Source organism: Macaca nemestrina, chromosome 3 (genome assembly GCF_043159975.1).
Source record: "Macaca nemestrina isolate mMacNem1 chromosome 3, mMacNem.hap1, whole genome shotgun sequence".
NCBI lineage: Eukaryota > Metazoa > Chordata > Mammalia > Primates > Cercopithecidae > Macaca > Macaca nemestrina.
In genome coordinates, this window is record NC_092127.1 from 100,642,757 (window position 1) to 100,670,446 (window position 27,690).

General features: G+C 40.3%; 1 protein-coding gene and 1 pseudogene across 1 annotated transcript in view; one reads left to right on the plus strand and one right to left on the minus strand.

Moving 5' to 3' along the window:
• Positions 1–5,831: 5,831 nt before the first annotated feature.
• Positions 5,832–15,272, plus strand: LOC139362108 (nuclear receptor coactivator 4 pseudogene; annotated as a pseudogene).
• The window catches only part of LOC105479682 (HECT and RLD domain containing E3 ubiquitin protein ligase 5), a 50,167-nt gene continuing 33,241 nt past the window's right edge, over positions 10,765–27,690 (minus strand). The window contains exons 17-23 of the mRNA XM_071092602.1: positions 24,010–24,153; positions 22,867–23,033; positions 16,896–16,962; positions 15,913–15,983; positions 12,493–12,676; positions 12,305–12,407; positions 10,765–11,234 (exon numbers count right to left, since the gene is read on the minus strand). Coding sequence (XP_070948703.1) covers positions 11,029–11,234; positions 12,305–12,407; positions 12,493–12,676; positions 15,913–15,983; positions 16,896–16,962; positions 22,867–23,033; positions 24,010–24,153 — 942 coding nt within the window. The 3' untranslated portion in view covers positions 10,765–11,028. The remainder of the gene's footprint in view (positions 11,235–12,304; positions 12,408–12,492; positions 12,677–15,912; positions 15,984–16,895; positions 16,963–22,866; positions 23,034–24,009; positions 24,154–27,690) is intronic.

Genomic DNA, 27,690 nt, shown 5'->3' on the forward strand with positions numbered 1-27,690 from the left:
CAAAGGAGGGGATTGGTTTTGTTTTGTTTTGTTTTGTTTTTGAGACATAGGCTTGCTCCCGGGTTCACGCCATTCTCCTGTCTCAGCCTCCCAAGTAGCTGGGACTACAGGCCCCCGCCACCACGCGGGTATTTTTTGTAGAGATGGGATTTCACCGATTAGGCAGGATGGTCTAGATCTCCTGACCTTGTGATCCGCCCGCCTCGGCCTCCCAAAGTGCTGGGATTACAGGCGTGAGCCACCATGCCCGGCCCAAAGCAGGGAATTTTTTTTTTTTTTTTTTTTTTTTTTTTTTTTTTTGAGACGGAGTCTCACGCTGTTGCCCAGGCTGGAGTGCAGTGGCGCGATCTCGGCTCACTGCAAGCTCCGCCTCCCGGGCTCCCGCCATTCTCCTGCCTCAGCCTCCTGAGTAGCTGGGACTACAGGCGCCCGCCACCGCGCCCGGCTAATTTTTTGTATTTTTAGTAGAGACGGGGTTTCACTGTGGTCTCGATCTCCTGACCTTGTGATCCGCCCGCCTCGGCCTCCCAAAGTGCTGGGATTACAGGCTTGAGCCACCGCGCCCGGCCAAAGCAGGGAATTTTAAGGAGGCCCCTCTGAACTTGAGACTGCATCTGTAAGATGAAAATTACGATACCTACTTCCAGACCAAGGGAGAGTTTTAAGTTAGGTAGAGAATGTGAGACTATCTAGGAGAGCCAAGAGCCACAGTAGATTCTCCCTACTGTGTGTAGTGGTAGAGAAAGCCTGTCCCCTATTCCAAGTTTTGTCCCTCTTAGTGAAATGCTCCATTTGGAGGCGATTGTTGTCTTCTGCATTTGCCACTAGATGGCACTTTTGGTTAACTCATGGGACCAATGGCCACTGAGCCCTCAGAAGGAAGCAGAAAGAGAACTGCACTGGTGAAATGCAGAGCTAGGTAGCATCCAGCAGAATGCCATGAGAGCCGAAGTGAATCCTGAAAAATGAATAGGAATAACCAAGACAGAGGAGGAGGCAGAATTGAAGAGAGGAGGTGAGGAAGAGGGAGAGAGAGTGGTGCAAAGGGAAGAGGGTTCCAGGCAAAAGAAAAAGCATGTGTGAAAACACAGAGAAGAGACTGGCCCATTCAGGAAACTGAAATAGAATCATGGGCTGCTTAATGATGTTTCCATTAACAACAGACCACATATACAACCCATAAGATTATATGAGGAGCTAAAAAATTCCTGTCACCTAGTAGCATCATAGCTGCCATAATGTTGTAAAGCAATTGCTTTATTTTTTAAATAAATGTAGTGTAGCCTAAGTGTACAGTGTTTATAAAGTCTACAGTGGTATAATGTCCTAGGCCTTCACATTCACTCACCACTCACTCACTGACTCACTCAGAGCAACTTTCAGTCCTGCAAGCTCCATTCATGCTAAGTACCATTTTTAAAAATCTTTTATATCATATTTTTACTGTACCTTTTCTATTTTTAGATATACAAATATCGACCATTGTGTTACAATTGCCTACATTGTTCAGTACAGTACACATGCTGTACAGGTTTGTAACATCATGCAAACATCACAGAGTGTACTTACAAACACAGCATGTAAGTGTACTCTGTGATGTTTACACAGTAACAAAATCTCCCAAACAGTGGGAGATGAGGCTGGAGCTGTACACTGGGCACATCAAGAAGGATTTGGGAGCTGTAATAATAGTGTCAGTGAAATCGGAATTTATTACCTGACTTTTAAATTATTTGGATTTGTGCAGCTGATAAACACTATCGTTATTTTTCCCATGAAAAAGGAAAAAGAAAAAAAAGCACGTGCAGCATTCCAGAGGGTTTGTGTGTTACAGATCCCTGCTGTGGCAAGTGTTCATACTTACAGTACAGTAACCACTTGTCACATGTAGATATTGAGTACTAGAAATGTGACTGTGACTGAGAACCTTTTAAATGTATTGAATTTTTATTAAAGAGCCCATACAGCACGGCACAGTTCTAGACTGTTTTTCCCACTGCTGCCAATGAATGTGTTCACTTTTCAAAATTCTTCAAAGACTAAGCCTTATGTACAGAGAAGTCCAATTTATTGGACAGTGCAGATATAGATTTCCAGCTTCACAGCAAGCTCTGCTGGACAGCGTTGGTCTAGATACAGGGAGACCAATTGAGAGGCTAATGAAGTGATGGGACAAGAGATGATTTTTTTTTTTTTTTTTTTGAGACTGAGTCTTGTTCTGTCGCCCAGGCTGGAGTGCAATGGCACAATCTCGGCTCACTGCAAACTCCGCCTCTCGAGTTCAAGCAATTCTCCTGCCTCAGCACCCCGAGTAGCTGGGATTACAGGCACCCACCACCATACCCAGCTAATTATTGTATTTTTGGTAGAGACAGGGTTTCACCATGTTGGCCACGCTGGTCTCGAACTCCTGACCTCAGGTGACCCACCCGCCTCGATGTCCCAAAGTGCTGGGATTACAGGTGTGAGCCACTGTGCCCAGCCAGTAGATGATGATCTTGAACTTTGAGCACTGGCAGCAGTGGGGTTACAGAGATGTTAAAACTAAAATTATTAGAACTTGACTTGAATGTGGGATGTGGTAAAAAAAAGAGGGAGAAATGGAAGATGACCGTAGGCTTCTTCTTGAAGATATTGGTGGGATCACTCCAAGCTGTGAAATATAGAAAAACATTTTTGGACTAAAAAATGACAATTTTCTCCTTGCAAATGTTGAGATTAAAGAGCCAAGGGGCATATAGGTAGTGACATAGACTACACAGAAAAATGGCTATGGTGCTGGAATATATGAATTCCTGTAGGTCAGAGGTATAGCTCCAGGTATCACAGGCAGACGTCATCTGTCAGCTTAAAGAGGAGACACTTTAGCCGTGGGCCCAGTAATAACTGAAGCCATAGACTTGATCAGGAGTCCAGGGGTTGGGGGTGTAAGGATACAAAGAAAATGGAAAATAAGCCAGGAAAAGGAGAGCAGTAATCAAAGGCTTCAAATGTGGTAGAAATGATTTAAGATGGAAATAACAAGTTTCTGTTGATATTTGCAACAAAAAAGTCATCTGTGGCTTTTACTAGAGCAGTCTGAGTGGGAGAAGTGGGGGACTGGAGGGCAGATCACAGTGTCACAGAGATATTAAGGCTGGAATTTCCTAATTGTAGATTTTTAGGAAAAAGCATAGGAAGAAGGGAAAGGGGGATATATAATGGAAGAGGGAAATTCTAAAATGTATTATCTTAATGGCAGAAATGTGGATATGGAAGAGCCTGTGGTGAAGCAATTGAAGATTAAAAGACATAAGAAAGCTGGCTGGGCATAGTGGCTTATGCCTGTAATCCCAGCACTTTGGGAGGCCAAAGTTGGTGGATCACCTGAGGCCAGGAGTTGAGATCAGCTTGGGCAACATGGCCAAACCCCGTCTCTACCAAAAATATAAAAATTAGCTGGGTGTGGTGTGCATACCTGTAATTCCAGCTACTTGGGAGGCTGAGGCATGAGAATCCCTTGAACCCAGGAAGCAAAGGTTGTGGGGAGGCAGAGGTTGTGGTGGGCCAGCATCGCACTATTGCATTCCAGCCTGGGCAATAGAGCGAGGCTCTGTCTCAAAAAAAGAAAAAAAAAAAAACAAAAAAAAACAAAATAGGAAAGCATGGAGAAATGATGGAGGTCTTAGAGATGGAAAGGAATGCAATCAGAGCACAAATAGAGCACAAGACACCTCTCCTCAGAGACAGGGAGGGAGAAAGAAACAAAGGGTGTTGGAAGTGGGTTTACAGATAGCTAGCAAGTAGGAAATTCCAGGCCAGGCGCGGGGGCTCACGCCTGTAATCCCAGCACTTTGGGAGGCCAAGGCGGGTGGATCACGAGGTCAGGAGATTGAGACCATCCTGGCTAACACGGTGAAACCCCATCTCTACTAAAACTACAAAAAAATAGCCGGGCGTGGTGGTGGTCGCCTGTCGTCCCAGCTACTCAGGAGGCTGACAGGAGAATTGCTTGAACCCAGGAGGCAGAGGTTGCAGTGAGCTGAGATCATGCCACTGTGCTCCAGCCTGGGCGACAGAGTGAGATTCCATCTCAAAAAAAAAAAAAGAGGAAATTCCAGAGGTAGATCCCACTCTATCAAGGTAGGGTCTAATCAGTGGACATCACACACCAGGTACAACTATTACTCTTTCTTCTATAACAAACACAATTTAGCACACATTTAAAAATACATATTAAATAAGATAGATTTTATTCTATCCCATTTTCTCTCTGCTTGAGAATATAAATACCACTTCATAACAGAGGAAAACATTTACTCACTGGTGTTGTTTGAGTTTGTATCTTGTCTTATTATTAATTTGTTTTATTGTATTAGCAAATGAAAGACACTGTTCATTTTCTACCTATTGTGAGCTATCCTTCAAATACTTTCAGGTTGCGTGTTTTATAAGTTGGCCTTGAATATCTTATTTTATTAATCATAATTAGACTCTTGTACCCTCTTAACAGACCATTGTCTTTAACCAGTTTCAAAAAATTATTCCTCTCTTGTTTCTCCCGTACTGTGAGCATCTCTTACAAAACTATTAGCCAGGGTAACTCCTTAAAAGGTCATCCTTGTGATTTAGGGACTGAGGCAAATTCTTTCAACTCAAAGTTGCCCTAAATTCTGTCCCCAGGCAAACAGCTTGCCATCTTGGCACACACACACACACAATGAAATACATGTTCATTTATGTACTCAAAAAGTATACAGTGACAGATTTCCCAAGGCATATTAGAATTTAATAGTTGCTGCTTGTACTAGAACTGTTTCTTTAGAATAGCTCCTCAATTTCTTTCTCCATTGGATGCAATTCTAGGGGAACTGCCAATCATCTTAACCTTTCCTGGCCATGGAATGGGTATGAGACTCAAGGTAGGCAAATAAGAAAGATCATCTCTCTTTGGAATTTAAAAACAGTTTTATTGAGATATAAGAGGCATACAATAAATTACACACATTTACAGTGTGTAATTCGACAAATTATGGGATATGTATATACCTGTGAAACCATTCTCACCATTGAAATAATGAACATGTCCATCATCCCGCAAAGGTTCCTTGTGCCATTCTGTAATCCTTACCTCCTGTCCCTCCCCACCCCCATCTCCTTTCCCAGGCAACCACTTATCTGCTTTCTGTCACTATACTTTAGCTTGCAATGTCTGGCATTTTATATAAATGAATCATACAGGATATAGTCATCGTTAGCTTCTTTCACTCAGTATAATTATTTAGAGATTCCTGCATGTTGTTGTGTCAACAGTCCATTCCTTTTTATTGCTGAATATTATTCTATAGTATGGACAGACCACAAATTATTTATGTATTCACCTATTGATGGACATTTGAGTTGTTTTCCATTTCTGGCTATTAAAAATAAAGCTGCTATGAACATTTGTATGTAATCCTTACATGGCCATACACTTTTATTTCTCTTGGGTAAATTCCTAAGAGTAGAGTAGCAGGATCATATGGTAGATATTTCTTTTTAAGAAACTACCGGCCGGGCGCGGTGGCTCAAGCCTGTAATCCCAGCACTTTGGGAGGCCGAGGCGGGTGGATCACGAGGTCAGGAGATCGAGACTATCCTGGCTAACATGGTGAAACCCCGTCTCTACTAAAAATACAAAAAACTAGCCGGGCGTGGTGGCGGGCGCCTGTAGTCTCAGCTACTTGGGAGGCTGAGGCGGGAGAATGGCGTGAACCCGGGAGGCGGAGCTTGCAGTGAGCCGAGATCACGCCACTGCACTCCAGCCTGGGAGACACAGCGAGACTCCGTCTCAAAAAAAAAAAAAAAAGAAACTACCTAACAGTTTTCCAAAGTGGTCAAACCATTTAAATTCCCACCAACCGTGTATAAGAGTTCTAGTTCTTCCACATCCTTATCAACACTTGGTATGTCTATTTAATTTTAGCCATGGTAATAGGGGTGATGTGGTACCTTACTTGGGTTTTGATTTGCAGTTCCATAATGATAAATGTTGTTGAGCTTATTTGCCATCGATATATCTTCTTGTATCTGTTCAAATCTTTGCCCATTTTAAAATTGAATTTTTGAATGTTGAGAGTTCTTTACATATCATGGGTAGGATGTAAGTCCATTTTGTGCTGCTATAACAGAATACCTGAGACTATGTAATTTATAAAGAACAGGAATTTATCTCACAGTCTGGTGACTGGGAAACCCAAGATCAAGACACAGCAGATTTATTCTCTGGTTCAAGCTGGTACCCTTGTTGCTGTGTCTTCAGAGTAGGAGAATTGTGTTCCTCATGTGGCTGATGCAAGACTCCTTACATGGGGTCAGAGCAATAGTAGGTAATACTGTTCTATGTGAAGAATAAAGGAGGAAACAAAAGGGTTCCAGTCAGTTGGAAAGATTCCCTTTAAAAAGCCTCCTCAGGAGGTTTGTGTGGGGCTGTGTCCCTGTCCACCCCAAAGTCCCCTTGGATCACCCGAAGAGGGATTGGGAGCTGGAGCAGTGAGCAGAATGAATACCTCACATGACCAGAGTGGCTGCTCCAGTAATAGAGAACCCCTTTTGAGGTATAGTAATGCATGGACGGACTTAGAGCTTGCTATTGGTGGAGTTCCCTGGGCCAAACAGCAAATTAAAGATAACTTGTGAGAAGTCAAAGCTTGGGTTCACAGTTGTATAAGCTGTCACCTGGAATGCCTTACAAACTGTGAGGTGGCTGTATGAACAGTTAGACCTCATCTATTAGCTTAAAGAGGAGATATTTCAGCCGCAGGCCCAGCAGCTCTACTGGTTATTGGGCCAGTTCGCTGGTTTTATTCATTAACTGAAGTGCACCCAAAACAAAGATTTAGCCAATCAAGTCTCTGTGTGCCTGGAGGGACTGGGCAGTTTGACTCCTAAGTTTGAAGATTCAACAGTCCTGCTCTTTGAAGCAGACACAACTGCTCTGCATGACTATCACCACATTTGGGTTTCTCAAGACAATTCAAATTCCTTAGCACTTCATGCCTCATGCTCTTCCAAGGAGCCATAACTCATCAAATATCAGGCCTTTCCTGGAGAAGAAAGGCTATATCCTAATGCCAGAGCAGAAGTCAGCATCCAGCATCACAGATGTCCCTCTAAGTGAATGACTCCTTGGAAGCAACCATACCAGTGGTCTTCAGGAACAACCCCCCAGGACTGGCTCACCAAAAAGCAGACCTTGGAGAATAGACTTCTTCTAGAGCCTGCACTTTCTTCAGTAATGTCTCAGGCAACCTAAAGGGCTTTCAAAACTTGCTCCTCAAGAGTCAGCAACAAGAAGTTCCTGAAAAACCAAGTTACCCAAAGTGACAGCATTTTACTACCAGTTTCTTCTTCATTTAATTGAAAAGGTGGAAGATCTAGAGCTTTCTGATCAAGATGCGATGGATCTGGCTGGCTGGCTGGTGATTCCCCAGGAATCCCATAAGCTGGAGAAGCCTGAGAATGGCAGTTGTGAAACCAGTGATAAGTTTACATTCTTGTTCCAGTCCTACAATATGAATGACTGGCTTGTCAAAACCAACTCCTATATCAACTGTTGGGGCAACCAGCCCAGCAGTGTAGAGATTTTGAAAAACCTGGGTAATGTGAAGTGCCTGAATGACTACTTGGAGGCCAAAAAACTGTTGTCTATCCTCAGCATCATTTCTGAGGATTGACTTGTCCAGAACCATCAGGACCCATATAAAGTAAAGGACATATGCAAAGTCAATGAGCCCTGCAAAAGTTTTTCAGAGTGTATGATGAGAATTGAGAAGGAAGCTCTGTGTAAGTGGCTTCTAAAGAAAGAGGGACAAAAAAATGGGATGCCTGTGGAAACCAAACCTGAACCTGAGAAGCACTGATTCTCTGAATATGTGACCCTGTCCTTCAAGAAAAGAACAAGCTAAGGCATCAAAGGCAATGGCTCCTTCTAGAATTGCTGATTCCAAGTCATAAACAACAGTCCCTTGTCAGAATGGCTCATTGGGCCCCCACATAAGGAAGGAAGTCCCAAGGAAGTGCCTAGTACTGAGGACGGGGCTGGCCAACAAAAGCTTAAAAGCCCCACAATCACTTCCTGGTGTCCCTTTAATACAGCTGACTGGGTCCTGCCAGGAAAGAAGATGGGCACCCTCAGCCAGTGATCGTCTGGAGAAGACAAGTGGCTACTTCAGAGGAAGGGCCAGGAAGTATTACTTAATGCACCCCTACAGGAGGAACATAACTTCCCCCAAGACCATGATGGCTACCCTACAGTTTGTGATCTCTTTGCCTGTATGAAACTTAGAAGTCGAGAAAGAGAAGTGATTATATCAAACTCCTCTACAGATGTAAAGGAACAGACAAGAGTTCAGCAGCTTTTCTGCAGATTATTACACATCCATGAGCTGAGTGACTGTGGCTTGCCAAATCATTGTATTTCTGGGTCTGACCAGTTAGCTTAGTCCCTTTCCTGCCTAAATTTGAACTAGTGAAGCAAAATACATCATTGGATTATGAGTTACCATTTAAACAAAAAAGGCTGAGGTGACTCAGTTCTTTCCTTTTGACAGAAGTATTAATTCACTCCATTCTAGAAATGTAGCACCTTGGTGGAGTTTTTCACAAGCCTCCCAGGCTCCTTAGATTGGGTTATTACTAAAAGTACATTAAAACACCATAGTTTTAAAAAGGAAGTATTTCTGTAATTGAAGTGTATTCTAAAGCTAGCAAACTTCCCTTTTAATTGCCCCTTAGCTGCTTCTCTTGCTGTGTTTTCTTTTATTAGAGGCTGAAATAATTTTTGTTTGATTAATATATATTTTGCACAAAAAATTAATCCTGCCAGTAGTACCAAAACATGTACTAATAATCCTGGTAATTTTTGACATTAATTACCAAACATTTTAGCCTACGTTAGTTTTACATTATTTTTCTTCTTCACTTGAAAGAAACTGAGTTACTGCAATTTTTTTCTTTATTCCTTTTTTCTAAATCGAGCTTGTCCAACTCATGGCCCACAGGCCCCAGCATATCTTTGAATGCAGCCCAACACAAATTTGTAAATTTTCTTAAAACATTATGAGTTTTCTTTTTTGCAATTTTTTTTAGCTCATCAATTATTATTAGTGTATTTTATGTGTGGCCCAAGATAATTCTTCTTCCTATGTGGCCCAGGGAAGCCAAAAGATTGGACATCCCTGCTCTAAATGTTATTAGAGTATCCAGTGAGCTCTTTTGGAAGGGCTCTGTATTAAGACCATTTTTCAAGGTAGTTTTAGACTCTTTTCAAAATACTCTATAAATCTATGTAGGGTTTTAAAAAGCCCCAGTGCCAACTAAGAGCAAATAGGTAAGACACGTTGGAAACGTAGTGTAGTACTTGAACCACTCACTATCCTAGGGATTATTGGTGTATCCTCTGTAAATGGAAGCTGAGCTTGACCCCTGGTACTTTTAACTAGGGATAAAGTTGTCCTCTCACTGTAAGCACAGCATACCTGTACCTCTAAAAGTACAATGCAGTGACATTTTAGTAAACAGGCTGCTTACAATACTTGTACCTTGGGATGTTCATTGAAGCTTTATGAAAACTACTGATGTTTTCTCAGTATCTTTAAACTCATGTCCATGCTTTAAAAAGTCTGCAAGAGAGAACTGGGTTTTATGTTTTAAAATTCTCTTAAGACATCTTCACCACTTTCCTGACTTTGAAACTATGAAGTTTCTCAACTGCCTATGTTATTGGAAGTACTTTTGGGAAAATGTCATGGTCTCACAATGTCACTGTCATATAGTTTCACTAAAGTTCTTTGAACCACAGCTGAAAAAGAGCTTTGTATTATTCCTTAAGCCCCACCCAGGTATCATTTAGAACTATAATAATAATAAAGATGATGGGTAAGAACAACTTAAGGACAGCTGGGCACGGTGGCTCATGCCTGTAATCCCAGCACTTTGGGAGGCTGAGGTGGCGGATCACCTGAGGTGGGGCGTTCAAGCCCAGCCTGACCAACATGGAGAAACCCCGTCTCTACTAAAAATACAAAATTAGCTGGGCATGGGGGCACATGCCTGTAATCCCAGCTACTCGGGAGGCTGAGGTAGGAGAATTGCTTGAACCCAGGAGGCAGAGGTTGCGATGAGCCGAGATAGCACCATAGCACTCCAGCCTGGACAAAAAGAGTGAAACTCTGTCTCAAAAAAAAAAAAAAAAAAAAAAAAAAAAACTTAAGGAGTCTTTCCAGTATGTTAAGTTGCGGCTAACTTTGTAGTTTCTTTTTGGGGCCTAACACACTCTATTTTACATTATCAAAGTGTAATTTACATTTATCACTATGTTAATGAGTATGTATAAAATTCTTTTGCTTGGACGCATTTTGTACCTAACTCTGTTAAAAGCATAACAGCCATTTAAATAAAAAAGCTTCCTCAGAAGCTTCTCCCAATGACTGTCACCACTGCCACCTGTCCCTACCTTGGAAGAGAGGCTGGGAAATGCATGATTTTAAAAGACTCAGAACAATGCCACTTCTACCATATAGGGAATCTGTACTGAAAGAAGGGGAGAACAGATATTGGGTAGATAATTACAAGTTTTAAAAAAACTTCTAAGCTAAAGAGTCTCCCTTCAGGCCAAGTCATGCAAACATTGTGTGAGAGACACAGCTTAATCTATATTATAATTGATATATCTTACATGCAATGATAGCAATTCCAAAAGAGCTAGTAAACACATTGACTAGTGAATAAGACTTGTAATTTTTCAGTTATTTTATTTTTGAAAAATATTTTCCCAAAGAGGGGAATATGATGTAGACATAGGGGTTTCCAAGGGAGAGAATACAGTCTCGGGTTCTTAGTTTCTGTTTCTGGTTAGGCCAGTAAAGCCTCTTCTTCATCCCTCTTTCCCACTTCTCATTAGAGACAGAAACGAAAAACTATGGCTTCAGGCTGCTAAAAGCCTAAAACAAAGTAGAGAAACAACAACAACAACAACAACAAAATAAGGCTGTTGGACAAGCTTGCTGGTCAGCCAAATCCTCTGTTGTTGTTGATGGCTACTTGAAGCGCTTCTTCCACTGTTTCCATTGTAGAATATTTAGGGAGGAAGAGGACACTGAAACATGTCAGTGCTCTCATAGGGTCTCTTTCATTCCAACTTTCAGGACAGCAAAATGTTATTTTCATATTCTTTAAATCTTTCGTTTGTAGTCTGTCAGTTCCTGTAAGAAATACTAAAAAGAAGAATAAAACGAGGCAATCTGTTTTACATGGAGACCAGAATCTCTTTACAGAGAAAAAAATTATTCACAAAACTTTATTGTGAGCCCATGTGCAGTGTCCTACATTTGACAGTGCATTGGGGATTGTATTAGAACAATGTCTGACACATAGTCACTGTCCTCAAGCAGCTTAAAGTCTGACTGGGAATATTAGATTCTTGTGAAGAAAAAGACACATAATAGCAAGAGAAAAGCTGTAAGGTATAAGACAGCCCAAGGAGGTGTCATGGAGTTAAGTGCCTCCCGAGTCAATGCTGTGCTTGAGAATAAGGAGAGAGAGCCAGGCTGGGATGACTGAGGGAATTTCCAAGAGTTCAGAATTATGCCAGATCTTTAAGGATGGAAAGGTTTAGAAAAGCAACAAGGAGGTAGGTGAGGTTCAAGGCAGGAGAAGGAACTTCAGAGAAAGGCCTGGAGGTGGGAAGGTGCAAGGTGAGCTCAGGAGTGTTCAGACAATGGGATTATTTGGTTGGAACAAAAATTTCCTCTAAGAGTTAAGACTGGAAAGGTAGGTTGGGCTTCTATTAAGTCTGAATATCTTCTAACATACATGTTATCCACAAAAATAAAAATAGAAGATAAATGTTTCTCAAAAGTAAGGAAATAGAAAATGAGAAAGTCATTAAGCCTAAAGATACAAATAAAATAGCTGTGTACAGTAAGAGCAAATATAGTATTAATAATATAGGAACAGTAAAAATTAGCCAAATAAAATATCTTAGTTAATCCCATAAAGGCTGAATAAGTGAATGATGACAGGGGTACAGAAAGAAGGCTTGATATTTAGCTTGGATGAAGAAACAAAAACTTTAAAAGCAATAAAAAGGGATGAAATCACAGGGGAAAAGATCGCTTATATAATTAACATTTGTTTTTTGATGTTGGGACACAGAGGATGTTCAACTAGACTAGGCGTAGCTCTGACACTATGATTTGCTGCAAATTGTACCTATCATAAAGGAAATTTTTAGCCCATTAAAAAGACATATGATTACAGACCTATTCCTTGATATAATACTTACCAAGGAATTTTTTCTTTTCTTCCAGCGTCAGTTTGTGGAAAGCCTTCCAAAACATCACTATGGTGGGATGTGAACTGTTATATCCTGGTTCATAACGTGCATTCTAGAGAAAATACAAAAAAAAAAAAAAGTTATTGAGGAAATAAGAAGGAAAATTGAATTTAATCAACTTAGACTTTATGATGTACCTTTTCAAATGTTTTCCAATCATAATCTGTATGTCCAACAATCACATCCTTCAGTTCTTCGGGGTGGAATAATTTGATAATGTCTTCGTCACACATTTTGTAAAATCCTCTCCGAAATTCTTCATAAACCGCCTTCACAGAGTCATTGAAAATGTAATCGATATACTTAGAAACATAGTCTCTCCTTTAATAAAACAAAAAGTTATTTCAACACTTACTGCAATATCCTGAACGAAATGGTGAGGGGCTAAAAATAAAAGCTAGAATACCTAACAGTTTTTGAGTACTCACCTTGTGCCATGGACTGTCATAGTTACTAGAGATTATCTAATGTAATTTTTTTTTTTTTTTTGAGATGGAGTCTCGCACTGTCACCCGGGCTGGAGTGGAGTGGCGTGATCTCAGCTCATTGCAATCTCCACCTCCTGGGTTCAAGAGATTCTCCTGCCTCAGCCTCCGAAATAGCTGGGATTACATGTGCCCACCACCACGCCCAGCTAATTTTTTTGTATTTTTAGTAAAGATGAGGTTTCACCATTTGGCCAGGCTGCTCTCGAACTCCTGACCTTGTGATTTGCCTGCTTCGGCCTCCCAAAGTGCTGGGATTACAGACGTTAGCTGGCCCTAATGTAATTTTTATAACAACTCCATCATAGGCTGCTTATAACATATATAACTTAAATGTGAAAACACAGACTGAAGTCAAAGAAGGGAAAAAAATATTCTATGCAAACACCAACCAAAATGAATCTGGTGTAGCTATATTAAAATCAGAAAAACATGACTAGGATAGAAAAGTACATTTACTAACGACAACCAGGTCATATACCAGGAAGGTAAAACAATTCAAAAATTTGTTATGTGCTTAGTAATAACTTAACAAAACTTAAAGAAACAGTCATATCTACATGTATAGTATAGATGCTAATATACCTCTCCTGCTAACAGAAAAGCAGACAAAAAATTTTTAAGGACAGAGAAGATTCAAATACAATAAATGATCCAAGAAACCTATTTAGAATACTGCAACAAGATCTCTACATAGAAAACTCCATAACATTTTTTCAAGAGTGACTAAAGACGAGCTAAACAAATGGAGATTCTATATTCATGGATTAAAGACTCTTTATTTTAAGATGTCAGTTTTTCCCCAAAATTGATCTACAGGTTCAGTACAATCAGAGTTTCAAAAATTGAAAAAATAAAACCTGATCCATACATTGTATCTTACTAAAAAATCAATTAAAGTGGATCACAGATCTAAATGTGAGAAATAAAATGATAAGCTTCTAGAAGAAAATACAGGGGAATATATTCATAGCCCTAGGATAGGGAAGTAGTCATAAAATAGAAAACAGAAAAACCCTAAGCATTAAGGAAAATATTGATAAAGTGGACTATATTACAATTACAAAGTTTGGCTAATCAAAAGACACATTTAAAAACTGAAAACACAAGCCACAGTATGTAAGAAGATACTTGCAGTACATATAACCAACAAAAGACTTAGATCTAGAACTCTCATAAACTGACAAGAAAATAAAAAGCAACAGAAAAATAGACTAAAGATGAGGAATAATTATTTCTGAAAAGAGGATATCCAAATAGCCAATAAGCATATAAAGTGCTTAGCATTAGTAATCAGAGAAATGCAAATTAAAACCACAATGAAATACTACTATATACCCACCAGAATGGCTAATTTTAAAAAGACTAGTAATACTATTAGAGTGGACATAGAACAATTAGAACTGTCGTAACCTACTGATGAAAGTCTGCCTCCATTTTTTATGTTTGCTTACTGACAGCTTTCAAGTACCACTCCTCCTCCTTTTTCCCCTTTTGCCTCCAAATCTGCACAGCACAGGCTCGCTCCCTGGGTACCCACTGACGGCTGTGTGGCTTAAATTTCCCCACGCATGCTCTGGGTTGCATGAGAACCCTAACCCTGGCCCCATGCCGGAATTACCATAAAAACTAAAGCCACCTGCCTCTCTCTTCACTTAAGCCAAACAGATCAGCTTGGATGCCTGTCCAGCTCTCCCCAGAAAGCCCCATTATGTACTAAACATTTTCATACTCTCTGGCACACATATGGCATCATCCATATCAATATCCAAATGAATTTCAGGAGGACTGATCCTGCTCTGCATGGAGCAAGGGGAAACCACAAGGCACCAAGCACTTCTCCGAGTTACATACTAACAAATGCCTGCACATAAACAAAACACATGTACAAGAATGTTCACAACAGCATTATTCATAATAGTCCAAAACTTGAAATACACTATGTTGGTCAAAAATACTACAGATAGGCTGGGTGTGGTGGCTCATGCCTGTAATCCCAGCACTTTGGGAGGCCAAGGCGGGTGGATCACAAGGTCAGGAGATCAAGACCATCCTGGCTAACATGATGAAACCCCGACTCTACTAAAATACAAAAAATTAGCTGGGCATGGTGGCGAGCGCCTGTAGCCCCAGCTACTTGGAAGGCAGGAGAATCGCTTGAACTCAGGAGACGGGAAGTGAGGTGAGATCGTGCCACTGCACTCCAGCCTGGGTGACAGAGCAAGGCTCCATCTCAAAAAAAAAAAAAAAAAAAAAAAAATACTACAGATAAACTGTGATGTATTCACACAATACACAACTATACAGCTGGAAATGTTATATTTCTTGATCTGGCAGTAATTACATAGGCATGTTTGCTTTGTAAAACTCACTAAACTGTACATTTATGACTTGTGCAATTTTCTGTTATATAGGTTATATTTCAATACAAAGTTAAAAAAAAAAAAAAAAGATTTAAGAAATCGTGGAAAAAGATGTGATGTAGGCCAGCATGCTTCCTAGAGATCTCTGACCAACTATCAAGGGAAGGTTCTATAATCCCAAACTCCATGGCTTTAAATGGCATTCCATAAGATGTTGGGAAGTCAAAATATCATAGTAACCTTTTCAACAAATACTTACTATGTGCCTGCAATGTACCAGGCACCACTGTAGACTACTCTAGGTACTGAATATACAGTGGTGAATAATACAGACCAAGTCCCTGCCGCTTTCACTATCATGGGAAAAACAATGAGAAATAAATAAGCAAATAAACCCCAAAGGAAGGTGATGTGTGATATGAAAAGAAAAAGTAAAGCAGTGAGTGGATAAAGAGGGACAGATGTTGGTGCTGTAATTTTGGACAGGAAGAAATAGAAAGGTCTCTCTGGGAAAGCCATTTCCATTTCTTACCACAATATAGACTCCATGATATATATGTCAAAACACATACAACACACACCAACTTCTCTGCCTTAGCAAAAAATGATTAATGATAATGAAAAATTAAAGAGCTAAAAGGAATTTTTAGAGTTCAGTGAAATAAAAATAGTAAATATACAAACCAACTATTTCATTTTTTGTACCTACTTGTTAGTCTGGTTGACAATTATGCTACTTCCATTAGGAATTAAGTTTGTGTCGTTTCTGTCCCAGTGTACCTGTAACCACAAATGAACTCTCATAATATCTCCAACATAATTCTGAATAATCTATCATCAACAAAAACTCTTTGGAGCATACTTTTTAACAAGAATGTGTTAAAATGTATATTTTTATCATAAAAGCAAGGAATATACAAACAAAAAATTACACCCTATCATACTGAATAAAAATAAATTTTTTCAAAGCTTGAATTATCTTATTTTAACTGATCAAATTAAACAAATTAATTGGAAAATTGCTACATCTCAGTATTCACTTCATACAGCATAGACCCAGTATGGTAGATTTACAAAAATGGCCACGAATTCTTCCCATCCTAGTTCTCCTGCCCCTTTGCCTAGTGGCTTTGCAACACTTCCAATCAAGGGGGGAGGCTATCTCTTCAGCCACTGAATCTGGCCATGGCCATGTGACGTACTTTAGCCAACAGGATCTGAAAGAAGCAGAAGCATGTGTGGTGGGGTTTGCTATCGTTTCCTCTCTGTAATCCTAAGGCCACCATGTAAGAATAAAGACTGCAGTCTTGCTTCAAAAGCCACAGCTAGCCTATTGGAGAATGAGAGACCACAGAGAACAGAGACAAGCTGTTTCAGCTGATACCCTATAACCCAACCAGCCTGCCAATGACTGGGCATTTGAGTGACACCACTGTAGACCATCCAGCCCAGCCAAGTCGGCCCAGTTCAGAAACCCACAAAATTGTATTTGTTCTTTTAGGGCACTAGGTTTTAAGGTTGGCTATTACATAGTAAAATCTAACTGACGCACCTAGATCATGATGAAGAACAATACCTTTTTCACTAATTTATTTCCAGTTTTTTTTTTTAAGTGAAAGTAGACATGTTTAGTTAAATATGTAAAGGGTTAATCAGATTAAAACTAATCTGTTATCTGCTTTTGTTACTCACATTAAAATGGATGTAAAATACTTCTTCAAAGTTATCACCTTCGTCATCCAGAAGTGTTTGCAAGTTCCTAAGGAAAAAAATAATCTTGCTTTTAAAAACGTAATAACCATGATCACTAGACACAGCATCTAAAATAAATGTCAAATGTATAGCTATTCTGAAGGTAGGAGGTCAGATATAGTTCACAGCACTTCTTTCTCCATGTACTGATAATCTAAACAGGGCCAGACCTCAACTAAACATGTCAAATTTAGGAAGCTTGTCTGCAATTCTGCAGGCTGCCTGCCTGCTTCACAGCTCTCTTCCCTTTACCCTAAATTCCCTACCTAATGATTGTAGGTTTCTATTTAGAAAAGGATTCTAACGTTCACTGACAGTGGAACTCATTCAAACTGGCGTAACCTTTATTGAATCTTTTGAACTTTACTTACAGAATAGGTCTCATATTAAATTTCAGGTATCAGTAACTCTGAGGTGGGTCAAAGGACCTTCTCTGCACCTCTTGTCCCAATATCATCAAGCTTAAGAAATACCTGAAATTAGACTACCTTAATAGTTTCAGGGCATTTGTGAGAATAGAGGTCACATCAAAATGGACAGTAACCAATTTTTAAATATTTCCATCCTATCATCCTGTGATGCTTTATACATGCTTTTGAAATAACATGATGTCTCATTGTATTTGCTCATTCACTCAAATATTTATTCAACAAACATTTAAGTAACCCCTACCGTAGCAAGCATAGGGGATGTAAAGTTGAGACTAAGATATTACTGCCAATAAACTCTGGGACTTGAAGGTGAGGTATGCTGATGGGAGTCTCACCTACAATACAGTGAGGTATGTGCAGCCAGAGAACTATGGAAATCACATAGGCTTAAAAGAGCACAGTTACATTTTTCTGAAGGCATACATGACATTGGGAAAGGCCTTTGGGATAAGGTAGAATCTGAACTGATTTTTTTTCCCCACTGGATTTTTAGATTACTGTATTATGAAGTAACGGACCATGTTTTATTCATTGTGGGTTGTTTTTGTGGGGAAGGAGGTGAATTGTTCTCCAGCTGTGATCCTGTGAAACTGAACAAGTTACGTGCTTCTAAAATACAATGGTGGGCCAAGTGCAGTGGCTCACGCCTGTAATCCCAGCAATTTGGGAGGCCAAGGTGGGTGGATCACTTGAGGTCAAGAATTTGAGACCAGCCTGGCCAACATGGTGAAACCTCATCTCTACTAAAAATACAAAAATTAGCCAGGCATGGTGGCATGTGCCTGTAATTCCAGTTACTCAGGAGACTGAGGGACGAGAATCACTTGAACCTGGGAGGCGGAGGTTGTAGTGAGCCCAGATCCCACCACTGCACTCCAGCCTGGGCCACAGAGTGGGAGACTCTGTCTCAAAATAAATAAATAAAATAAAATTCAATGGTAGAACAGGCATAGGATAGACATTCCCATTTCAAAAGGGAGTAATAGAAAGAAGAAAGGGGTAAGAGGTCCCAATTAAGTCCAAAACTCAAAACGGCATGCAACATTAAATCTTAAGTCTTGAGAATAATCTTTGACTCAATGTCCCACCTTCAAGACACACTGGGGTTGGGGTTGGTCTCCTAAGTTTCCAGGCAGCCCTACACCCATGGCTTTGCTGGGCACAGCCCACCTGGAGGCTCTCACACATTAGTATTGGGTGGTTGTGGTTCTCCCTCAGGCTGGAATGCACACTGGTGGCTCTTCCGGGGTCTCTAGAGCAGCCTCACTCCTATAACTCCATTAGGCACTGCCTTAGTGGGGGCTCTTGACAGTGGCCTCAACCCTGTGCCAGTTCTCTGCCTGCACCCCATGGCTCTGTGAAGTATCTTTTGATATCTAGGTGGGAGAAGCCAAGACCCCACAGCTTGTGCACTCTGTGTGCCAGTAGAGATGGCGGTTTACCACCTGTGCCCTCTGATGGGACGGCCACTGTGACCCACACCACACCTGGGGCCACTGGAGTCACACCTGGGTCAGCTGAGGAGCACTGTGCCAGAATGCAATGAGTAGGGACTTGAGGCAGCACTGGACATCAAATGTCCAGGTCCTGTGGGTACACAAAGCCACTCTTGACATAGTTCTGTCCTCCAGGCCTTGGCACTCAAGGCCTATGATGGGACTGACAGCCCCCAGTGATTTCCGAAATGCCTTTGGGGTCATTCTTCCATTGTCTTGATGAACAGCACCAGGCTTCCACCCATCCACACTAATCTGTTTATTAAAGAGTCACCTGGCCACACCCTTGGTGCTCTCTTCAAAACACGTTTGCATTCTTTACAACATGGCCAGGCTGAGAATTTCCAAATCTTTAAGTTCAGCTTTTTTTCTAATGATAAATTCCACTGTAAATAATTCTCCCTGCTTCCATTTTGGTATAAGCAGTCAAGAAAAGTCATATTGTTCCTTTACCACTTTGCTTAGAGATTGCTTCTGCCAAATATCCTATTTCATTGTCAAGAATCTTATTTTACACAAATACTAGGATACAACACAATTCAGCCACATTCTTCACCACTTTATACAGTAACAAGGATCACCTCTCCTCCAATTTCCAGTGTGTTCCTCACTTCCATCTGAGACCTCATCAGAATTGCCTTTATTGTCTATGTTTATACTAACATTCTGATCACGACCACTTAGGTAATCTCTAAGAAGACCGAGGCTTTCTCTAGAGGTCTCCTCTTCTTCTGAGCCCTTGCCAGAACTGCTCTATAGGGCAATACACGATTTTTCTAGCATGCACCTCAAAACTCTTCCACTACTTACTCATTACCCAGTTCCAAAGTTGCTTCCAATACCACACTTCTTGGTAGCAAGAAGTCCCTTAGTCCATTTAGGCTGCTATAACGAAATACCTTAGACTGGGTAATCTATAAACATAAATTTATTGCTTACGGTTCTGGAGGCTTGGAGTACAAGATCAAAGTGCAGCAGATTCGGTGTCTGAATCTAAAGGGAATAGGTGATGACCCATTCCTTTTCAATGGTGCCCTATGTATCCTCTCATGGTGGAAGGGGCGAATAGGCTCCCTTGGGCCTCTTTCATAGGGGAATGAATTCCACTCATGAGGGCTCCACACTGGGTATTAGGCTTCAAAATATGAATTTTTGGGGAACACATTCAGATCCTGACAGTACCTTCCCTTCTGCATTTTTCTAACACCCTCCTGATGAACACAGAAGTTCTTTAATCTTATTGCAGTTAAATGTATGAAATCTTCTCTTTAATGTTGGTACGTTGCATGTCTTGTTTAAGAAATCTCAAAGGTGAGAAATATAATTCTCTTGTATTTTCATGATTTTTGCATTTAATATCTAAATCCTTCATCCACATGGAGGTGATTATCATGTATGGTATAAGACAAGGATCTACTTTCATTTTTTTCCCCAGACAGATACTATTTTTTTTTCCAGTTCCATTTATTTAGTACTCCTATTCCCCTTGATCAAATATGTCACCTCTAATAAAATTCCATATAGGCATGGGTCCATTTCTGATCTATCTTCTGTTCTATTGGAAAACCTATCATACTGTCCTAAATAATACAGCTTTCTAATAATTCCTTTGTTTTTGAGATGGAGTCTCGCTCTGTCGCCCAGACTGGAGTGCACTGGCGCGATCTCGGCTCACTGCAACCTCCGCCTCCTGGGTTCATGTCATTCTCCTGCCTCAACCTCCCGAGTAGCTGGGACTACAGGCGCCTGCCACCATGCCCAGATAATTTTTTGTATTTTTAGTAGAGGCGGGGATTCACCGTGTTAGCCAGGATGGTCTCAATCTCCTGACCTCTTGATCCGCCTGCCTCAGCCTCCCAAAGTGCTGGGATTACAGGTGTGAGCCACCACGCCTGGCCTCTAATAATTCTTGATATCTGACAGACCAAGTTCTCCATCCTTATTTGCCTTGAGAATTATTTCTGGTTATTCCTGACCCTTTGTTCATCCATATAAATTTTAGAACCAGGTTGTCAAGTTTAATAAAAAGCCTCCTGGGATTAAAATTGAGTTTTACTGAACACAGAGATCACTGGTTCTCAAAATGTGAGCCAGACCAGCAATTACTGGGAATCCTTGGGCCTTTACAGAGTTCATGAGGTCAAAACTATTTTCATAACATTATTAAGATGTTATTTGCCTCTTTTCACATTCTGCTGTGAGTAAACAGAAGAGTTTTCAAAAGCTATATGATACTGTGGAATGCTCTGATAGCTAACAGATATTTGTGTATTCCTGTGTTTAAAATATTTAATTTCTAATCCTGTAAATACTGACAGATATAACCAACCTAAGTAAAAGCGTTTTGGAGTCAGTATTTTTAAGAGAATCTTAAGACCTAAAAGTTTGAGAAACAAAGATACAAATATAAAGATCTTTTAGTTCATGTACATTGTTAATTAAGTTTATCAGTCTTCTGAGGCATAAAGATTATTTAGGTTATCTTCGATGTTTCCAGTAAAATAAAAATGACAAATTTATCCTCTTCCTAAATCTTGTGCTTTTGATTTTTTTTTTTTTCCCCTTATTAGTACAGTTAGTATAAATGATTAACAGACTCTGGTGCCAGACTGTGTTCAGATCATGGTTCTGCTATTATGGGGCCTTAAGCAAGTTATCTAATCTCTCTGTGTTTTAGTTTCTGAATCTGTACAAGAGGGATGATACTACTACTAGAATCATATTACTATTCTTACTCTTTTTTTTAAATTGAGACAGAGTCTTCTTCTGTAACCCAGGCTGGAGTGCAGTGGTATGATCATGGCTCACTGCAGCTTCGACCTCCTGGGCTCAATCTATCCACCCGCCTCAGCCTCTTGAGGTGTGCCTCCTGGCATGTGCCAGCATGCCCAGCTAATTTTTGTTTTTTATTTGTTTGTTTTTGTAGAGATGAGGTCTCCCCATGTCGGTCAGGCTGGTCTCAAACTCCTGGGCTCAAGCAATCCACTTGCCTTGGCCTCCCCGCAGTGCTGGGGTTACAGGGATGAGCCATCATACCTAGCCTGTTCTTACTCTTTAAAAAAATAAAAATAAAAATCCCTGTAGTATTCCATTGCATAAGTATACCAAAAATATATCATTCCCTTAGTGAAGGACATTTAGGGAGTCTTTATATTATGAACTATAAATATAATGCATATTACTGTACACTGATCCTTGCCTGGTTATGTATTTCTGAAAGTTAAATGTCTAGAAGTAGAATTGTTGGGTTGAAAAGGCAAACATGTTTTGATTTTGCTAAGTCCTGCCACACTGTTCTCTGAAAAGGAGTACCAATCTGTATTTCCACTAATAACACCTGAAATTAAAATGAAAGTTTTCAAGCCCTTGCTAATACTATACAGCATCAACACTTCAAACCACCGTCAACCTGAAGTATAAATTAGCCTCTTACTTTAATAGGCATTCTATGAGCACTGGTGAGATTGAAGACATTTTTATTGAGGAGCATTTCTATTGCTTCTTTCCCAGGTTGCCTTCTTGGATACTTTCTGAATACTTCTTATGGATGTGTAGGAATGCTTTACACAGCAAGGATATTAAAACCCTCCTACTGTTGCCATTTTTTGGTGAGGTGGTGGCTTGTCTTTTAACTTAGAGATAAGTTTCCATTTTAAAGGTGATGACATGAAACAACATTTAACATAAACATCACTAGTAGATTTTGCACCAAGGTGTATGTAACCTGTGCTCTGTGCATAACTATTCCTACACAGAAAAAGTTGAAATATTAATGCAAACATTGAAGACTAGTTAAGGGAATAATCAACATTTCCTAATTTTAGAAAATGAAATTATCATCCAACAATTCTTGTCAAAGTTAAAACTGGTCTGAAGTACCTAATGCTGCTGTTGAACATGAAAATATTATGAAGCATGTATACTTAAATATTTGCCTAAATATATGTTAGATAGAGTCCTTCCTCAGGAACTATGTTTACTTACTTTCCCAAATCAGGACTGAGTTCTTTCAAGTCTTCCAATGATGGCATTTGGTCCAAAAGTTTCTTAAACAGTGCCAGTGGGAAAGGGAGGTTGGCAACATTGCAATTGAACAGGGAAAGTCCACATAGAAGCCCAAAGAAGAAATACCTTTTCTTCTCAAATTTAGGCTGAAAAGCAAAAAAAAAAAAAAAAATCTTAAAGTATTATGAGTTTTTACCAGTACAATGAAATATTTATATTAAATAAATCTTTGTTCCTCTTTCATAAAATCAAATCTCAAATTGAAAAATTTAAAGCCTGAGATAAGAATGTTTAGGGCTTATATTAGGTTGGTGCAAAAGTAATTGCAGTTTTTGCCATTAAAAGTAAAGGCAAAACCTGCAATTACTTTTGCACCAACCTAATATTTGGTCATTGAGTCAATTTAAATCCCTGCCACTCTCATGCTTGTAATCCCAGCCCTTTGGGAGGTCAAGGTGGGCAGACAACCTGAGGTCAAGAGTTTGAGACCAGCCTGGCCAAATTGGTGAAACCCTGTCTCTACTAAAAACACAAAAACTACCCAGGTATGGTGGTGGGAGCCTGTAATCCCAGTTACTGTAATCCCGCTGGGCTGAGGCGGGAATGGATTGAGCCTGGGAGGTGGAGGTTGCAGTGAGCTAAGATCATGGCACTGTACTCCAGCCTGGGTGACAGAGTGAGATTGTCTCAAAAACAAAGCAAAACAAAAGAAACAAACAACTAAATAAATCTCTGCCACAATTTTGGTTCCTAAAAGCATACCAGCAATAAAAATACATTAGGTTCAGTAATCCTTATAAACTAGTTTTCACAATTTCTTTGCACAGCCTTTGTCTTCAAATTCACTGGGAAAACAGAACTGACACAAAGAATGACTACCTAAAAAAAAGAGGGTTCCTTTTTAATCCATGCATTATATAAATGATCAAAAAAACACATTGCTTGAGTTCTATGTGGACAGATATGGGAACCCAGGAAAAGGAAACTCCATTTTAAAAAAATAATCACCTTATTAGAATTATAGATTATCTCCACAATTATATCCACAACTCCTCACCTAACACGAAACAGTCTAGACAAACTAATTTTCTACGTTTCTTAAGCGAAGAAAAGGGAACTTACCCTGACAGGAAACCACATGCAGGAAGCCCCTTCAGGATACATGAACATCCCATATTCTGGCTGGATCATCTCTTCAAACAGACAGTAGAAGAACTCTCTCTTAACTCCTACAAGGTCATACCCAATTTCTCCACTAAATGAAACCTGAGGAAACACAGCAAATAATACATCACTTCCAGGGCTCCATTTTGCTATACATGAAGTCTCATTTAATAACAGTAAATAGTTAACATTAATTGTAGACCCAAGTATTTGGTAGGCACTGAGTAAGTATCCTACTTATATATTGTCATATTTAAGCTCTACATTAATTCTATAAGATAATGCGGCCTCAAGAATTTAAATAACTTTTCTAAGTTTATACAACAGCTAGGTGGTGCAGCCTATTTTTTTTTTTTTTTTTTTGAGATGGAGTCTCACTCTGTTATCTAGGCTGGAGTGCAATGGTCTGATCTCGGCTCACTGCAACCTCCGCCTCCCGGTTTTAAGTGATTCTCCTTCCTCAGTCCCCAGAGTAGCTGGGATTACAGATATGCACCACCACGCTTGGCTAATTTTTTTGTATTTTAAGTAGAGACAGGGTTTCACTGTGTTGGCCAGGCTGCTCTTAAACTCCTGACCTCAAGTGATCCACCCACCTCGGCCTCCTGAAGTGCTGAGATTACAACCATGAGCCGCCACACCTGGCCTACAGCCTAAATTTAATCCTATGTCGGTCAAACCCCAGAGCCTAAAGTTTTTACCACTAAACTGACCTCAACTGGCATCACTATTATAGTCATCAGATCCAAGTATATATAATAAAAATAAACAGAAAGAAATCATAAAAATCGGCCGGGTGTGGTGGCTCACACCTGTAATCCCAGCACTTTGGGAGGCCAAGGTGGGCGGATCACGTGAGGTCAGGAGTTCGTGACCAGTCTGGCCAACATGGTGAAACCCTGTCTCTACTAAAAATACAAAAATTAGCTGGGTGTAGTGATGTATACCTGTAATCCCAGCTACTCAGAAGGCTGAAGCACGAGACTGACTTGAACCCGGGAGACGAAGGTTGCCGTGAGCCGACGTCACACCACTGCCCTCTAGCCTGGGCAACAGAGTGAGACTCTGTCTCATAAATAAATAAACAAATAAACAAAAAAAAATTCAGGATGTTCAAAAAACCAGAGCACACATAAGGTGTTTGCTGAAGTGGCTGTCTGCTCCCTGAGGCTGCACCCCCACTGCTGACACCAATCCCTCCCAAGAGGATGCTATCATAACCCATCTTTGCTCCTTCAGTTACCCCTCCATTCCTGCCTTTTCTTGGAATCTTTCACTTCCATTTACAAAAATGTTAAGGTCCCCCTTAACCTTAAAAAGAAAAAAAAATCCCAACATATTGTCTCCAATACAGACAACATGGGCTCCTTCTACTCTTGCCAAACTTCAGAGATATACGCCAACTTCCAAACCCACTTCTCCACTTAAATGGGTCTCTTCAAGAAGACCAAGAACTGTAAATCGCCAAGCTCCAAGGACTTTTTCTCATATCTCATCTCCTTGATTTCGTTAACTCATTTTCCACTTCTGATCATGTCCTTTTTCTTGACAGACTCTTCTCCCTTGCTTTCGCTTATGAAGCACTCTTCATGGTTTTATTTCTCTCTTCTTTTTCCTGCTAGTTTAACTTCTAGAACCAGAATTGCAAACAATTCTATCCTAACACTTCTGTCCTTTCTCTGTTCTTTCCCTGGAGGCTCATTTTCTCTGTAAACTTTGTTTACCACTCGTAGATATTTAACCTTCAGATTCAGTGTATTTTCTCTCCTGATTGACAGTCACTTCCAAAGACCTGTTCAACATTTCTACCCAGATGTTCTACTAGCATCTCCAGAAAGCTCCTCTTACCAGTTTCTTTATTTAGATGCATGCCTCTTCCATTCCTCTTGGTGAAATATTAAAAATCTCTGTAGCAAGACCAAGTGTCAAACCCTTTCCCCTCTTCTTACTAAGGACAAGCTGCCTGATCTCATAAAGCCTGTTTTCCCACATGATTATCAGAAAGATTACAGGGGTCATACATGTAAAATACCTCACACAGAGCCTGCAGATGGCAAATGCTGCACCCGCATTTAAAAACTGGATGAACGATACATAAAAGTGGAACTCAAATAATCGAGTGGACTAACTGGCAAAGGATAGAATCACATAACGAGTTCATTAGAGTTATACAATTATCTGTGTGCAAAAATACATGGAAATGCCAACTTTAAACTGCAATATATATATATTTTTTCCTTGAGACAGAATCTTGCTCTGTTGCCCAGGCTGGAGTACAGTGATGCAATCTTGGCTCACTGCAACCTCCACCTCCCGGGTTCAAGTGATTCTCACGCCTCAGCCTCCCAAGTAGCTGGGATTACAGGCACCTGCCACCACACCCAACTAATTTTTGTATTTTTAGTAGAGATGTGGTTTCACCATGCTGGTCAGGTTTGTTTCGAACTCCTGACCTCAGGTGATCTGCCTACCTCGGTCTCCTCAAGTGCTAGGATTACAGGCATGAGCCACTGTGTCCGGGTGCAATATGCTTTTACATCGGTATCTTGAGACTTAGTAAAGTCAATCTTTCTTTAATCTGAGTAGAAGTGATAAAGTAGGGTCCCCAATCAAAAATACTCCATTTACTAATCTTATCAGGTCAATCTTTATCTGTCTTGATTAAGCAGAAAGTCTAGTGCCTAATGGCTGGGCCCAAATCCTGGCTCTGATGCTTATCAGTTGGGTTACTCTTGGATAAGTTACCTAATAGTTCTGTACCTCAGTTTCCCCATCTGTAAAATGAGGGAAAAACAGAATCTGCCACGCAGTGTTGTTGAAAGGGTTAAAAAATTAGGTACAAAGCACTTACAACAGTTCTTGCCACAAGGACAGCACTCAAAAGATCTACTGGTCATTATGATTCGGTATCAAATATTTACTAATAAGACAAATTATATGGTAATTAAAGAAAAAATCAGTTAAAAGATCTTCCGAACATGGTCAAATCTGCAATTATACCCCAAAATAACTGTAGGATTTTAAGAGAAAGTTCTCTTTTCTACAAAGCAATTTAGGTTATTATTATTTTCGGGTTTTTTTTTTGAGACAGAGTCTCGCTCTGTCATCCAGGCCAGAGTGCAGTGGCATGATCTTGGCTCACTGCAACCTCTGCTTCCTGGGTTCAAGTGATTCTCATGTCTCACCCTCCCGAGTAGCTGGGATTACAGATGCCCACCACTACACACAGTTAATATTTGTATTTTTAGTAGAGACAGGGTTTCACCATGTTGACCAAGCTGGTCTTGAACTCCTGACCTCATGTGATCCACCTGCTTCAGCCTCCCAAAGTGCTGGGATTACAGATGTGAGTCACCATGCCTGTGCCAATTTAGGTTATTGCATAAGAAGAAAAACAACCCCTTAATTCTCCTCTATGCTAACCATCTCATTGAAACCCTTCAAGGGTGGTGCTAGCCAGGCTAGGCCAGACCTCAGAAGGGACTGTACCTCTTAGGGCCAACACTGAACTATCCATCTGAGCAGGGTGTGGGGAGAACAACCACTTTGCCTGCTGTTCTTAGCCCAAACATACTCAATGAGTGCCCACAGCTATCACCCAAAACTCAAAGGCAACTAGGGAATCAGAGGAACCCTAAA